At 38.8% G+C, this 17481-nt stretch overlaps 1 protein-coding gene across 1 annotated transcript in view; it reads right to left on the bottom strand.

Annotated features, from left to right (window-relative positions):
• Positions 1-6830: 6830 nt before the first annotated feature.
• Positions 6831-17481, bottom strand: part of ZBTB49 (zinc finger and BTB domain containing 49) — a 30142-nt gene continuing 19491 nt past the window's right edge. The window contains exons 5-7 of the mRNA XM_044681164.1: positions 13194-13276; positions 12937-13098; positions 6831-7928 (exon numbers count right to left, since the gene is read on the bottom strand). Of these exons, the coding sequence (XP_044537099.1) occupies positions 7252-7928; positions 12937-13098; positions 13194-13276 (922 nt within the window). The 3' untranslated portion in view covers positions 6831-7251. The remainder of the gene's footprint in view (positions 7929-12936; positions 13099-13193; positions 13277-17481) is intronic.

The following is a 17481-nucleotide window of genomic DNA, read 5'->3' as shown; positions in this document are numbered from 1 at the left end:
AGTCAGTTGACTGAATCTTAGAGATGAGACTTGTTGGTAAAGCGTGGGAGATTTCCTTTACAGCAGGAATGGGGGCTCTAGAACTATGTAAACTGTGCTATTTGCTAATATTTGAACATGGCGTTTCCTTTCCATATTGATCTTTGTGAAATTCAGGCGCTATCGCGGCAGGTGGAAGGAAATGCCGGTTAAGTTTCCCGGTGGACTGCCCTCTGGTGGGCAGCGGGGATAGTTGACTAGCCCTGGGGAGGTTTTCCACCTAGCTTTCGGCTCGAGGATAGCTCCACCTGCTGGACAAAGTGTGCGTCACCTCTTCTTCAGGTGAGTTTGACAGCTGGTGTCCTCTGGAGCGCTTCCAAGAGTATATACCCAGCCGGCATCGCTGCTGCGACAATCAGATGGCGAGCGCGCTACCGGGGCGAGGCACAAAAACGTGGTCTGAGAGGAAAGAGGCCAGCCCCGAGCGAGCAGCCCGGAGACTTCATGGATGAGGGAGAGGGGACGCTGTCCCGGAGGGCCCAGTTTGATCTGCAGGGCAGAGCCTGGGAAAGAGCCAAAAGCGGGAAGGAGAAGGTGGTTCCGGAGGCTTGAGGGGCCGCGGCTTCCACGGAAAGGAATCCGTGCTGGAGTCCGTAAAACCTGGGTTCGTATCCTGCCTCTGACCCTCTGAGATCCGCATTAATTCTCCACGTTCCAGGTTTTGCAACCACAAAAGAGAAAGGACGGGCGCCCCTAATTCCAAGTTATCCTTGGAGGGGCGTGTTTGGACACAGCCCTTGGCTCGAGGATTCCCGTTAGACCAGGAAGGGCCACGCAGGCACGTAGCCTTTTCTCTAAGCTTATCCCGTGCAGAAGCTTCCGTGTGACCTTGGGCACGCCATCTCTCCGGAGCTCCATCAGCTTTCCCAGGAGCGCACAGCCTCAGCAAGGGCGCAGGGCCCGGGGTGGGAGACCCAGGCGCTGGTGTCTCTGCTCTGCCACCTGGGGAAAGTGATTTCTAGAATCGGGGCTTTGAAAGCAAGAAGACCTCAACACTTTCATTTTATATATGAAGAAAAGGCTGCCTGGGGTGAAACTCAAAGCCAGGGCTTTACATTTTTGACTTTGGAGCCTCAGAACCTGGCACACATAAAATGCATTTAAAAGATGCTTGCTGAATAAAACTGAAGAGAAGGCAAGTGACTTGCCCAAGGTCATTCCAAACCCCAGTCTCCAAAACCCGGGATCTCAGTGGTCCTTAGTTTCCTCAGCATCAAAATGAAGCCATTGGTCTATGATCTCTATTACACACCTTCCAGCTCAAACATTCCAAGGAAAGCAAGCAAAGGTGGGAGAAGGGGAGGAGGGATACCTTCTTGGAAGTGAAAGGAAGACAAAGTGTGGACACTCGATGGGGGACAGTGACAAATCCTGCCAAAAGATGCAGACCCCAGTGTCAAGAGAACACCGCTAGACCTTGTCATTGAGAAGTCTCTGGTGCTCTCAGAGAGCATTGAGGCTGAGGTTGAGGCAGAATGGAAGGAGGCGAGGATGGCCTGGTGAGCCCCTGTTAAGACAACACCCCCTTCTCTGGGATTCTCCTTCCCAACTATTTGAAGATGAACATCAGGTTTTATTCCCCAGGAAAGGGCTGAGGGCTTCAATAATAGCGGGCAGCAGAATCCGGTGATCCGGGTTCAAGGTCTGCCTCTGCAGATTTCTGGCGGTCTGTGGGTGCCTCCTGAACCTCACTGGTATCCAGCTGGAAAGCAGCCACCTGCTTGTGAAGGGTATGTGGGGACCTTAAGGCACCACCGAGTAAGGCCTAAATCCCCAACTGGTTCTTGCGCCTCCCAGTTGGATCACCCCATGGAGTCTCTAATGCTGGGCTAGTGCGTCTGCAACAGGCAGGGGAGGAGGATAGACCACTCATTTTTCTTCAGCAAACATCATTTAATGCATGTGCTGCCCAGGCCAGTTTCAGGTGGCACAGGTGCTGTTCATATCATAGCTGGGCCCTTAACCAGGGCAGAATCTTCTGGCTTGTCCCCGGGCCTTATCCAGTAACTGTGTGTATTACAGTCGGATTTCTTTGACTTTGAGACAAGGTATCAAGCCAAGAATAATGGATTTAGTGTTATCCACAGCCACAGGAGGAACTGTTGGAATCTGAATGCAGACTGAAGCATCCTTTTTATTGTATTTCCTTTATGAGTTTGTTCTCCTCCGTGAAATGTCTTCTTTCACGACATGACAGCTTTGGTATAACTTATATTGGATTTACTGTCTCAGAGAGGGGAGAAGAGAATTTGGATCACAAAATGTTAAACAATTGTCAAAAATTGTTTCTACATGTCATTGGGTGGAAAAAAGGAATAGATCTATTGAAAAAATGTTTAGAAAGCTCCCACAATGTGCTAGGCACTTGGCTAAGTTCTGTGGATACCAAGAAAAGCAAGAGACGTCCTTCTCTAAGAAATGGAAAAACTTTTAGGCCTATGAAGGGTTAAAGTAAAATCTTAGTAAATCTTCCCTGTTGTATATCATAGGCCTCACATTTACCAGTAGAGAGTGGGGATGCTTTGAATTTTTTTTTTACATTTTTTTTTTAAACCTTTAACTTCCGTGCATTGGCTCCTTGGTGGAAGAGTGGAGTGGTAAGGGTGGGCAATGGGGGTCAAGTGACTTGCCCAGGGTCACACAGTGGGTTAGTGTCTGAGGCCAGATTCAAACCTAGGACCTCCCGTCTCTAGGCCTGACTCTCAATCCACTGAGCTACTCAGCTGCCCCATGCTTTGAATTTTGGCCAGAGTTCTCAGCAGCTTCCCAAGGTCTCTATAGGGAAGATAAACATACTTCTGTGCGATTACCCTTGTTTCACAGAATATGTTGTCTTCATGACTCTTGATTAAATTTTGAGATGTTTTGCCCGACCACTTCTGGGGGCTCATTATTTTGGCTGGGTCGCTGGACCCTGGAAGCAGTCATGCAAAGTACAGTTGGCAAAATACCTTGTTTTGAGGTCAATAAAAACCTCTTCTGGAAAGTAGACTCTGAAGTCTCACCCATGGAAAGGACACTTTGCCTGGAGCTTTCCTGAAAAGGACCCTGAAATGCTGAACAAGGGACTTCCCAGCTAAGAATATTCTGGTGTTGGAGTCTTTCTTTTCTCTCTTACTACTACTAGTGTTCTTATCTACATATATTTTGTGTTGTAAGCTAAATTGCTGGATCTTTGCATAATAATAAACCTATTTTTACCTTTTTACTTAAAAATGTGTCCTATTGCAAGAGCAAATCTTGAACCACAAATAGTTAGTCATTGCATACGTAACACCTTAAAGTTTTAGCTCATGAGAGTATGACCAACTGCTCTACAATTATTTCTGATTTGAGTCACTCCAGGTCCTTAAACTTCCACATCACCAGCAAGAGTCCAAGTTCTTTCAGAGCAGAGATTATCTTAATATGAGAACTCTTAATAACCCATTATGTAAGACAAATATTTCTTGGGTGAAAGGGAAAAGAATGATAGATTTGTAGTCAGAAGAAATTTGGCTTTAAATCCTATTATTTGTTAGCTGAAACCTGGCCAAGAAATTCCTTCACCCCTCTCCGCTCCAACTCAGACTCAGTTTCCTCATTTGTAAAATAGGGGGGTTAGAAAAAATGATCTCTACAGCTCCTTCCATTTCTAACTGTGAACCTAATACTTCAGGTTTTGTCTACTGCTCTGTGACCTTGCACTGATGACTTACTACATCTTTTAATCGCCTGGTTCCTGACACCTTGTCCTCGTTATTTTGAGCTCCAGAGGACCCTGGCGGTGGCTTGTGGGCCTTTGTTTTAGGCGCGTGGCCAGGACCATCAGAAATCATGACAAGACATCTTCATGCAGACTTAGCACTCAGTAGCAAAAGAGCTTATTATATTCCTGGTAGGTCTGAGGATTTTGACAGTCTTAATGGGCATCATCTAACTTAGTCATTTTGGAAACCAATAAAAGGTAACCCTAACTGCTGAACTCTGGGAGGAAGTATATTTTTATTTCCCATTTAACCAAAATAATTTCCATTCCTAATCTTTTGTTAGAGTGATGTTTCTTTCAAACAGCTCAGGCTAGTCATGAATCACTCCCATCATCCTAAGCTTATTTTTAACATTTCTGAATTTGCTTTCAAAGCAAATGCTGTTAAGTGAGCCATCTACTATTTTGGCACACAGACAAGTTAGGAAAATGAATTCACGGGAGGAAATGAAAGTCAAAGTTTTGAAAATTATTTCTGCTGGGAGTCTCAAAATGCCTGGCTATTTTTTAAAAATAGGAATGCCTAGAACATAAAGCTTCTATTTTATGGATTCTCAACAGGTATGGTTTTTTCGTATTTTTTTTTTTTTTTTTTTTTTTTTGGTTTTTAGGAAAGAGCATTGGATTTGGGTTTAAATTCTCAGTTGTGTAATCACACAAGATGAAGTATTCAGTTTCATATGTAAAATGAAGCCAATACTGTGTAATTCATAGGATTGTTATAAGAGAATTAAATAAAAATATATCAATGCAACTTGTAAATCAGAAAGCACTATATGTCAGTTATTACTAATATGGAAGTATTCTAAAACAGAATTCACTGAATCCCAAAGCTCTGAAATGCCATTCATTTCTAGGGGAACAACCACTTGAATCTTCTAAGAGTTATTCTGGTAAAGCTTGAGCTGAACAACCCAAGGAATTGCATTTCTTCCTAGGCAAGGAAGACTCAAAGTTATTATACAGGACAAAGTTTTCCATTACAGTAGCAGTTTTTAAATGTCTCTGGAGAGACAAAGTTGGAAAGAAAAGTGGTAGTAAAAACAGATGGAGGTCATTTTCCAGTAGACCTACTTTAATCTTTATAGCAGCAAATGGAGTCTGTTCCTTTTCTTGCTTCTACTCTGGGCATATTAAGAGTCTAGCTTGGGGCAGTTAGGTAGACTTCCTAGCCATGTAACCCCGCGCAAGTCACTTAACACCGATTGCCTAGTCCTTGCCACTCATCTGTCTTAGAATTCATGGACTCTAGATTAGGAATCTCTAAAACTTTCATAAACAAATCTCATTATCTCCAGATCAGGTCCTTTGGATTTCTCTACATCTCTCCTGATGTTTTGTTTTTTTTTTAAACCCTTGTACTTCGGTGTATTGTCTCATAGGTGGAAGAGTGATAAGGGTGGGCAATGGGGGTCAAGTGACTTGCCCAGGGTCACACAGCTGGGAAGTGGCTGAGGCTGGGTTTTCCTGATGTTTTTGCATTTCTTTTTTCCACGTCTCCACTCTATTCCTTCTCAGTGCTACAGCAAAGGTGTCAAACCACGAGATCCAGGTTGCATGTAGTCCCAACACTGATGAGCATGTTCTGAACCTGATTAAAATGTAATTGGGAAATATTTGATAAAATTAAAATACAAAAACAAAACCCCAGATAACATTACATTTTAAAACTAAGCCTAATGTATGGTTTGGTGGCCCCTCTATTTGATTACTCAACCCCATTGTCCAAGTAATCTTTCTGATGCATCACTATGGTAAAGCCAATGCTGCTCTTCTCCAAATTAGTCAGTTCTTCAATGGCCAATGAATAATGTGGAAACTCCTCTGACTTACAACATTAACAGCCTTCTAAAATCTGACTCCAATCTTGACCTAGGTAGCCTTTTCTATACTACTCCCTTTCATGCATTTTCCATTCCAGACCAACCAAACTAATGTTTGCTTCTTGTTCTTATCCTGTCTTATTTGCCTCTGCTCGTGCCAGCCCCCCTACCTGAAATGGCCTCCTCTCCCCCCAAATACTACATCTTTGGAAACCCCAGCTCAGATCCCACTCCTCCCCCACACCACAAAAGGTAAAAAGTGCTCTTTCTGCAAATTTTTCATTCTCTTTGCCAAGACATCTCTTGACATTTATCTCCTCCTCCTTTTTTATTTATTTATATATACATGTCTTGACCCCCACCCCACTAAAAGATCAAGTTCTTGAGAGCAGGACCTCTCTTGCATTTGTCACAGTACTCTAGCACCTACCAGTGACTTAGACATAGTCAGTGCTTAGTGCTTATTGAACTGAATAGATGTAAAATAGAGCATTATATCCTACCATATAGAAAGGTACTTTCCATTTATTAAATTAACTTACAGCATATGAGTTACATATACAAATAAAACTTTTGTGCAAAATATTTAGGTTTTTAAAATGTGTGTGTGTGTGTGTGTGTGTGTGTGTGTGTGTAAATACAAAAACACTGAAAATGCAAGTCTTATTTTAAAAAATGTAAAAATAAAATTTTGGATACACAGTTTTTACCCTGACTGAGAAAAAAAATGCACAGCAGTTATAAAGTGTGTAGTTATCAAGTGTATTGCCTAAATGTTTTCAATATCATGTAAACCAACAGTTTATAAACCCTCTAGTTTTTCTGATTCAGGCTATTATCTGCCAACATTTAGGATATGGAAATGAAAACTGGATCTGTAGTCAGAAAAACTGGATTGAAAACCCAGGGTCAGGGCAGCTAGGTAAAACAGTGGATAGAGTACCAGGCCTGGAGTCAGGAGGACCTGGGTTCAAAATCTGGCCTTAAGATACTTCCTAGCTGTGTGATCTGGGAACTTCACTTTATTCCCTTTACTAGCCCTTGCTACTCTTTTGTCTTAGAATCAATACTAAGATTAAAAAAAAGAGCAACAACAAAAACCTAGGCTGTATGTAAGCCTGGGCAAGTTCTCCTCTCTCTCTCTCTCTCTCTCTCTCTCTCCTCTCTCTCCTCTCTCTCTCTTCTCTCTTCTCTCTTCTCTCTTCTCTCTTCTCTCTCTCTCTCTCTCTCTCTCTCTCTTCTCTCGTTTCCTCTGTAAAATGAGAAGGTTGGATAAAATCTCTGAAATCCTTTCCACATCTGACATTTCTGCCCTACCTATGAGATTTTGGACAGATCATTTCTTTTGGGGGAGAGGGGAGGGGGAAGAATATTTCAGTTTTCTTATTTATAAAATGGAATACAGGACTTTTTAGGTCTCCCCCAGATACTATATACTATGACTGTGATTCTGTGCTTTATCCTAATGATTGAGACAAATTTGACTAACTTGCCTTTTCTCTACACCTAAGGGTAGGGAGTTGGTCATGTTCTCTTACTGTGGTTAGAATGGAACCAGCAAAGTGAAAAGTGGTTCAAAAATCTTGTTGTGATCCTAGTCTTGCAAGTTCCAAGTTGAAGGAGAATTACAAATATTGTATGCTATTGATCTAAATCATTTTCGTTCTGTAAAGTCTTCATAGCTAAACCCCAAAGAGTCATGCTAGAAAAAAAAGGTCCTTCAGAGCTTCTGTAAGATGCAGATGATGGCCGGTTGCTCAGTGGATCGTTACAATGATTGTCAAGGGTTGCCATAGAGGAACGAATCATGGAAATGCTATCAGGCTGCAGGGGCTCTTCTGCAGTGGATGTAACCACCTCTGGATAAGTATAAGACTGATGAGGTGTTTGCTGCATCTGAGGTTTGGACAGTTTGGCAGCATCTAGACTCAATTTCTCCTGCTCCGAAACTTCATTTTGTTGGATCATGGATCTTAACTTGCAGTAGGAACCTGATGAACTGCTATCAAATTCCATTGAAGAATTTCCCACTGGACGAACAGGAAGCTTCATAGGTCCTGGCAACAAAGCAACAGATTTATCTTGGGAAAAGGAATCTGAGTTCTGAGACTTTTCAAGATCAGATGTTTCATCGGCTTGCAGAAATTCATCGTGTGCTGTTGGACTCTCAGCACTGGTCTTACAATGCATTTTTTTGTGTCGACGTAGCACAGCAGATCGAGAGAAGCATTTGTTACAAATTTCACATGTATATGGCTTTTCTCCAGTATGAGTTCGGACATGCCTACGTAGATCACCTGATTCCCCAAAGCATTTCCCTAAAATTGGGACAAAAAGAAACAAAGAAAAAAAAATTTTAACTTAATAATTTTTATTTATTATTTCTTTTAGTTATATCACACTGCTGTCTGGAAAATAAATTCTAAATCCAATGAAAATAAAAATGACAGTACCTTTGCTTTTTTAGATATATAAGTCTGGGTCAATAATATCAATCTTCCTACTTCATCTAAAATATTACAAGGAGGTAGCATTTATATAATACTTTAAGGTTTGCAATATACTTTATGTGTGTTCTCATTTAATCCTCACCATAATACTGTTATTTCCATATTGTTCTTTTTGGGTGAGTAATCTTATAAAACCAAAACCCCAAAACATAACCAAAATAAAGGGGGGAAATCATATGCTTTCATCTGCATTCTGACACCAACAGTTCTTCTTACTCTGGAGGTGGATAATATTCTTTGTCATAAGTCCCTCAGAATTGTCTGAGATCATTGTATTGCCAATAATAGCTAAGTCTTTTAAGAGTAGACCATTCCACAGTATTGCTGTTACTGTGTACAATGTTTTGTTGGTTCCACTTATTTCACTCTGCATCGGTCCATGAAGGCCTTTCCAGTTCCTTCTGAAATCATCCTATTCATTTTTCCTTATAGCACAATTGTATTCCATCACCATCATATACCACAATTTGTTCAGCCATTCCCTAATTAATAGACATCCCTTCAACTTCCAAGTCTTTGCCACCACAAAAAGAGCAGCTATAAATATTTTTCTACAAGTTGGTCCTTTCTCTTTTTTTTGATATCTCCAGGATACAGACCTAGAGTGATATTATTGGATCAAAGGGTATGCATTGTTTTATAGCCATAAAATATTTGGGCATTAACTCCCAATTTTCTTTCAGAACAGTTCACAACTCCACCAGCAATGATCTGTGTCTCAATTTTGCCACATCCTCTTCCCTCTCTAATATTTATCATTTTCCTTTATGGTCATATTAGCCAATCTGATAGTTGTGAGGTGGCACTGTAGAACTGTTTTAATTTGCATTTCTCTAAGCAAGAGTGATTTAGAACATTTCTTCATATGATTATTGATAGCTTTGATTTCTTCATCTGAAAACTGCTTATTCATTTCAATTGGAAAATAACTTATATTCTTATGAATTTTATTTAGTTCTTTATATTTATATATGCCAAATTACCCAATTTAAATAAGTCATAATATATTCTGAACAATAATAATAGTTACTATTTACATTGTTCCTTAAGGTTTTGCAAAGTGACTTCTTAGATTATTATCTCTTGTGACCCTACCAAACTCCCTAAGAGGTAGGTGCCATCATTATCCTCATTTTACAGATGAGGAAACTGAGGCAAACAGAAGTTGACAGTGGCTTGCCCAAGGTCACAAAGAATAACAAAATTCTTCAACAATCCTTAATTCCTTAATAAGTAAAGTTCAAATTCTACAGCCTGTGGATTTAAAACCCTCCATATAATCCGCTCTATGATAAAGTCTTAGTTACTATTTTATCTTTGAGACTATACTATATCCCAAGCAAACTGGAATGTAGACTCCAAATGCTCCCCATGCTTTTCCAGATGAAGACACAGTAAAGGGAAGTGTCTTGCCCAAGACCAAAAAGCAAGTAAGTGGAAATTGGGGTATCTCATGGAACAATGTTTCTTCCACTACATAATGCAACCTTCAGTATGTCTAATATGCATAAAACATCCTTAATGTGGAGGTTTTCTCAAATCTCAACTATCCAAAACAGTCAGGAACATAAAATATGTAAAAAACAACTTTTCTGATGAGCTTAAAACAGATATTACTAAATTTATGTTCTAACACTTGTGAATTTTATACATTCAGTACATATTTACTCTTATTTTAGGCAAGCTTGGATACGTAACTTCTCAGCCTATATATGATTAGATATGGCAAAGTAGAAAATGATAGGGTGATATTGCTGGAGGCTGGAGGCACACCAACTGATTGAAGAAGTGGCAGTAAAATTATAAAGCTCTTCCAAGCCAAGTAATGTGGGGCCATTTACCCTAGAAGTGGCTAAGCTAAGTGCTAGCCCACCTCAACAGCATCTGAGATACCATAGTGTTATAAATCAAGACAGTATCTTGTATTCATAAAGATCCTCAGTTATCAAGGTAAGACTGCATTTTGTTCAGTACTTTCTGTTTGAGAGGTAGGAGTGTTGTCAGTGGCAGGAAGGCTAGCCTCCAACCAGGAAGATCTGGGTTCAGGTCCTATTTTGACATACACTGCCTGTATGACCCTGGATTAGTCACTTTATTCCCCATGCCCCTGAGAGCTTTCTATGGCTCTAAATTATACAGGTGTTACAAACCTACATCTAGGGGAGGTTCTATATCAAGAGTTATTTACATTGAATGAAATCATTGCCTTTGCTCCCCACTCCAAAACCTGTTTAAGAAAGTTGAAAAGAATCTATTATATCTTAGAAAATTTTTCAAATAAAATAACTAAAATAACCAAGGTTTTGGCATTTAATAGGGGTATGTTTAAGTTGGCTGGAGAATTCCTTTATGTAAGACACTTCATTTCTAGAAGGTGTCAAATGACTCATTATATTAGCAATATGAAAAACTGTTACTCAATCTCACTGAAAATTCTGAGTGCTTTACAGAGCTAGTGGGGGAGCTTGAAAAAAGGAAATCTCAAAGAAATCATGACTCAGAGGCTCATCTGTAGCTCTGTACTTGATAATCAGAGAGGTAGATGAGGAGGGAGTCCTAAACAGAGAAAGAATCAAATCATTGGGCAAACACCCTGATTAGAAAATTCTGTTTTTATTTCAAGAAAGAAGTCAGTGGTATTGGTTTCACTTTTACCAAATAGTATAATATTTTCTTGAAAACAATGAGAGGCATGGTTTGCATGTTTCATTTAATTAACAATTTTAAATTTTAATAATTTTTTGGCATTCTTAAAGAAAGAACAGAGAACAGAAAGTAGAAGCAAGCAGAGGGGAAGGAATGAGAGGAAGAAGGAAAGAGAGTAATAAACCAAAGGAAGGAAAGGAATAACAACTGAAAGGCAGCATGGAAGGATGGGGAGAGACAACAGAGCAGGAAAGAAGGACCATGGCTATTGAAATAACAGCTGGCTATACAATTGCCAAGTGGCCCTAACCTGTGCAGGAGATTATTCCAAATTAAGCATTATGAGACTATTCTGGAAACAAAACAAAACAAGCAAAAATTTCATACTTTCCATTTGTACTCAGTGTCATGCCATTGTGTAAATCTGGCTAGTTTACTATTGAGAAAAGCCAAGCTTTTATTGAGAACCTATGTGTTGGGGAGTTATAATAATAGCTAATATTTATATAGTTCTAAGATCTTCAAAATACATTGCATGTATCATTTGATCTTCACCACAACCAGTAATGAAGATGCTATTATTCCCTTTTACAGATGAGGAAACTGAGGCTAAAAAAAGTTAACTAACTTGCCTAGGGTCACAAAGCTAACAATTATCTGAAGCAGGATTTCAGCTCAGGGCTTCCCAACTCCAGCATGCCACCCATTATGACACGCAGCTGCCTGTAAGAGGACAGTTACAAGAAGTATTAGGAGAAGGATCAGGAAGATCCTGCCCTCTGGCAGCTCTAACCATCATCAATCTATTACTGAAACAGAAGAATTCTGATGAAGCCAAGACTGCCAGTTCATGTACCTGATCTTTCTCTCTAGCAACAGACCAGTCATCTGCAGTGAATCTTCTTTTGATCCCATTTCTTCCTTCCTGGGAGGCACACTGCTTCTCCTATGTTTAGTTCTGGCCTCAACCCTGTGTCTTTCTTCAGCACAATAGAAGTCCTCTATTCAGGTTGCAACCACTACCCTCTCCTCTTCTTTCCTAGTTTCCAGAATCTCTAGCCCCAAATTCCTCCTCGTGGGAATCCTGCCTGGGTTAGAGCCACCAGCTTTTGTGGAGAGGTTGAGGTTTAAGGGGAGGAAGAAAAAAGAGAAGAGCAGCTGTCCAAGCCGAAGGTCAGAAGCAGAGAGAACTTCATGGTATGGTACAGTGCAGTGCAGTTAACATAAGGGTTTTGGAGAAGGAAGATTTCTTTCAGAATTCTTCATAGTCAAATTTGCATAATGTAAATTTACATTAAGTGAGAACTGTCTGTATGTGCATTTAGAGCAAATAGAAAACAAATACATACAAACACACATACAAAATGCTTTCCAACCTTTAAGCCCTATATAAATGCCTGCTATTATTATTCTATCAATTAACCTTTCAGGGCCCCAAGCAATCTTCTATGACTATAATTTATAGAGTAAATGTTATCTTCATTGGTTGAGGAATTTCCTCTCAGGATGTACCCTAAAACTAAGAAATTTTTTGTTCTCTCTTGTCTGACTCTCTGTGACCCCATGGACTATCTGTGAGGTTTTCTTTGTCAAGATATTGGAGCAGTTTGCCATTTCCTTCTCTACTGCATCCTGTTAGGCAGAGATTAAGTGACTTAGACAGGGTCATACAACCAAGAAGTGTCTGAGGTTGCATTTGAACATGAGTCTTCCTGACTCCAGGCCCCATTCTCTATCCACCAAGCCCCCCAGCTACCTCCAAAATTAGAAAATGAAAGGTCTGGTAAAAATAAGATATTAAAATAGTTTGTACAGCAGAAGCTAATATTCTATTATTGAACTGCTAACTAAATTAAAACAGCTTCAGATCAGTTACTTCTGTACAGTATTGTCTAACATTTGTGGAGAGTTCTCATATACACAATCTCATCTAATCTTCACCACACTCTAAACCAGGGTACTGGGAAAGAGGAAGTTTTTCTTCTAACCTTCTAGAAGAGAACTGAGAGGGAGAAGTCACATGACTTGAACAGCATTACACAACTCATAAGTGTCCCTCCTGACTCCTGGTCCAGTGTTCAGTCTACTAAAGCACAATGCTGACTTAATTAAGCCCTAAAAAAAAGGGCTGTGCAGCTATGTGACACCTGGCAAAAGCCGCAGTACTTACCGCATGCAGAACAGCTATATGGGCGCTCACCAGTGTGCCTAATTCTGTGTTTTACCAGCTTGCGTTGCATATTAAAAGATTTCCCACATTCATCACAGGTGAAGACTTTCTCAGCAGTGTGAGTCTTCTTGTGCTCCTTTAAATTGCTGAAGTTACTAAACCCTAAAGAAAGGATGCAACAGCAATGTGCTCAAGATGGACTCTTTGCATTTTAATCAGAAATCTTGGAGAGAAAATAGTAAAAATTCCAGTACTACCTCGACCACAGATATCACACAAATGTGGTTTTTCTCCCGAGTGAATAATAATGTGACGTTGGACATCACCAGAGGCTGCAAATCTGTAATGGAATATGAAAATTCAATTAAGGATGTTTCAACATTACTGTGAATCCTCTTAAGTGCATATCACTGAGGGAGGGAATGAATTATATTCTTCATCAGAGCATGATCAGGAGATGCAGCCACCTTCATCTAAAATACTTTTTCTAAAATGGGCTTTTAAAAAAGAAATGAAGACTTGCTGTAGGAAGGTATTAATAGAAAGTTGTTTGATAAACCTTTCTTATTCTATGGTTGATGATCACTGTCAGTGGTCTTATTTTTAATAATAATTATTATAAGTAATAATGCTGATGAAATAGGTTTATCCTTTTATACTTTTCAAAAAGATTTGAAGAATTTTACAAGTTAAAATATAGCACAAAATAATATATTCAGGAATAAAACAGAACAGAGATCATTAAAAGCAGCTCCTTCCAGGAATCCTAAATGAGAATCAGAGTACTGTGAAGATGAAATGGTGTGGGACTAAATTCTAGACTGAACTCTTAGAAATCTTTTTTTTAATCTAATTTTATAGGATATAGAATGAGATATTATAATGTTTGTCATTATATCCACTGCCTTTCCTACTAGAAAAAATGAAAACAAAAAAAAAGATTTTTAAAAAATACCAAAAAACCCTTACTGGGCCAGTCACGTCCCTTTTTTTGGGCCTTAATTACTTTTTTTAAAGGAATTTTCTCATTAGTACATGGTACATATACAAAGATCGACCGTGTATTAGGGCATAGAAATATTGCAAACAAATACAAAAAAGAAGAAATAATAAATGCAATTTTTTCAGATCATAACACAATAAAATATAATTAACAAGGGCCCATGGAAAAGCAAATTTAAAACTAACTGGAAATTAAATAAGCTAGTTCTTCAAAACTGGCAGGTCAAAGAAGAAATCATAGAAACAATTACTGACTTCATTCAGACATTAAGGAGACAACATATCAAAACCTATGGGATACAGCCAAAGCAGTACTCAGAGGAAACTTTATATTGCTGAGTGCCTATAGCAACAAAATAGAGAGGAAGATCAATGAATTGGGCTTGCAACTTTAAAAACAAATTAAAAATTCTCAGATAAAAACTCAGGGGCAAAAGTTGGTTGGCCTGGGAGGATAAAAGAACCCTAACAGCCACCTGGAAGGGGGTCTTTGGCTTTTGACTTTCTGTCTTCCTTTGGGCTTGGGTCCCTGGGTGGTAAAGGAAGTATGGAAGGTTTATGAAGAAGAGGGCTGGTAGGATCTGAATATTTCCTGAAGACTGTGAAGGCTAGCTAATACATCACCAAACATTAATAGTGAGAAGCTGAGAGAATAAAATCACCAACACAGCTGCATCAAGAGCAGTCACCTTTCTCTGGCTTGGCAATGGCCAGGCTAGGCCAGAGGGTTTGTGAAGAACAAAGCTCCAGCTTCTACTAAATCAATATCCTCCAGTCCTAAGTGTTAAATTAGTTATAGATATTAGATTGACAGGGTCTCCAGTCCCCAAACCTTATCCTAATTATCCTTTCCCTGATTATAGATTATAGATAAAGAGTGTTTAATAAGTACCTTCCTGAGTGGTCTTTATATCACAACCCTTGGGGAGGGAGCAAACGCAGTCAGATACCAGACGTGATCAAAGGCTAATCAGAGCCCTATCTTAATTTATCCAACCCCAAGTTGGACCTGAAAGGGTTACCCATCCACCTAAACTTTCAGGGTCCTCCCTGGGCAACTGTTATTGAAAGGGGAAATTATAACAACTAGCAAGGGTGATTGGGGTTGGTGTTCCCCATCATCTGCACTTAGGGAGAATACAGAGATACATCCACATCACTGCATATCTATATCTCCCTAGGACCTCCCTCTTTCTTTATAACATCTGCAATGATGACAAGTTAGAAGCCTTCCCAATAAGGTCAGGGGTGAAACAAGGATGCCTATTATCATCTCTGTTCTTTAGTAGTGTACTAGAAACACTAGCAGTAGCAATTAGAGAAAAAAGAAATTGAAGGGATTAAAATAAGCAATGAGGAAACTCAACTATCACTCTTTGCAGATGATATGACTGTATACTTAACAAATCCCAAAAAATCAACTAAAAGACTAGTGGAAATAATTAACAACTTTAGCAATGTTGCTGTGTACAAGATAAACCCACATAAGTCATCAGCATTTCTATATATTTCCAACAAAATTCAGCAGCAAAAGTTAAAAAGAGAAACTCCATTTAAAATCACTCTAGACAATATAAAATATTTAGGAATCTATCTGCCAAGATAAACACAGGAATTATATGAACACAACTACAAAACACTTTTCACACAATTAAAACTAAATCTAAATAATTGGAAAAACATTAATTGCTCATGGGTAGGAAGAGCTAATGTAATAATAATGATAATCCTACTCAAATTAATCTACTTATTCAATGCCATACCTATCAAACTACCACTTTTTTATAGAATTAGAAAAAATTATAACAAAGTTCATCTGAATAAACAAAAGATCAAGAATATCAAGGGAAATAATGAAAAAAAAATGTGAAGGATGGGGGCCTAGCAGTACCAGATCTTAAACTATACTATAAAGTAATGGTCATCAAAACAATATGGTACTGGCTGAGACAGAAGGGTGAATCAATAGAATAGACTTAGGATAAATGACCTCAGCAAGCTAGTGTTCGATAAACCCAAAGCTCCCAGCTTTTGGGACAAGTAACTCACTATCTGACAAAAATTGCTGGGAAAATTGGAAAACAGCATGGGGAAAATTAGGTTTAGATCAACATCTTACATCCTATACGAAGATAAATTCAAAATTGGTAAGTGACTTAAATATAAAGTGTAAAATCATGAATAAATTAGGTGAACATAGAATAGTATACCTGTCAGATCTGTGGGAAAGTAAGAAATTTAAAACCAAGCAAGAGATAGAGAACATTACAAAATGTAATATGAATGACTGATTATAGCAAATTAAAAAGGTTTTGTACAAACTGTAAAAATAAAAGATGAATGCAAAACTAACACAGCAATGGATTGATTATGGATTATATAAACTGATTTCAATACTCTGCTTGCTGCGCTAACAAAGTATCTTCAGTTTATATCAGTGAAGTGAAGCTCATAAGTGAATGTCTCTTCAGGGCCAGGTGCAAGGATGCTAAGGAAACTCTTATTATAAAAATAAAATATTTGTTGAATTTATAAGGATAAAAAACGATTTCTAACTCCACCCAAATAAAACTTCCTGGCTCTGCAAGAAATCACTTCACCTATTCCACAGGCTACACTGCTCCTTCCTGATCTGACTAACTCAAATTTTTACTATTCTAAATAAACTAATACTATTATCCTTATAAAGTCTTAACTTCACCTCCAAGTTATAAAAATAATAAAGCTAGCTGGTTGAGTCTCAATAAGAACCAAGTTAGGACTCTGAGACTTAGCCAACTCAGAGTCCAAACCAAAGACCAGGTTTTTCTTTGGTCTTATCAGAGTGAAAACAATCTATGAAAACAGCAATAGATAGTCACTAGTGTTTCCCAAGTTGGAAAAGGAAAACACTTAGCTCCTTCAGGTCTTTCCCTCCTTTCCTTCTACCTCAGACAGAGAGAGAGAGAGAGAGAGAGAGAGAGAGAGAGAGAGAGAGAGAGAGAAGTCACCTCCTCCAAGCCCCTAGAGAAAGAGTCTCACTCTGCCAACTGCTGGAGACCAACTGCCACAGAAAAACTGTTTGACTTGAAAGTGACACTGTCTTAGCTCTGTTTGAAACTCCAATTCTTTCTCAAGCCAGCTTCTCTACTTCTTAGTGCTAAATGAATATAACAATACTCATTTTCTAATATCATCCTTATCATTTTCCCCCTTTGAGCTTATGGAGAGATAAAAAATCTCTCCTGTATGCTCACTATTCTATGTAATTCCAAAGCTATACCTAACATTATTATTATATTTCAAAAAAAAAATAGTCTTAATCTTATGCTTATCTTATCCTATTCTTATTGCTACACCTTATCTATGCTAACCTGTACTAGGGATATAAATCAAAGAAAAGAAAATTTCAATGAAAACATACTTACACAAATGTAAGTGTGAAACATACAATTACAGAATTTCAAAATGCAAAATACAAAATGCAAACTTTTGAAAAACATTTGAAACAATAAATTACAGTTACAAAAAACTAGTTTAACTAATGTTTTACAAAAAACTAAA

Source organism: Gracilinanus agilis, chromosome 6, assembly GCF_016433145.1.
Source record: "Gracilinanus agilis isolate LMUSP501 chromosome 6, AgileGrace, whole genome shotgun sequence".
NCBI classification, from domain to species: Eukaryota; Metazoa; Chordata; class Mammalia; order Didelphimorphia; family Didelphidae; genus Gracilinanus; species Gracilinanus agilis.
This window is presented reverse-complemented; position numbering and strand designations above follow the sequence as displayed.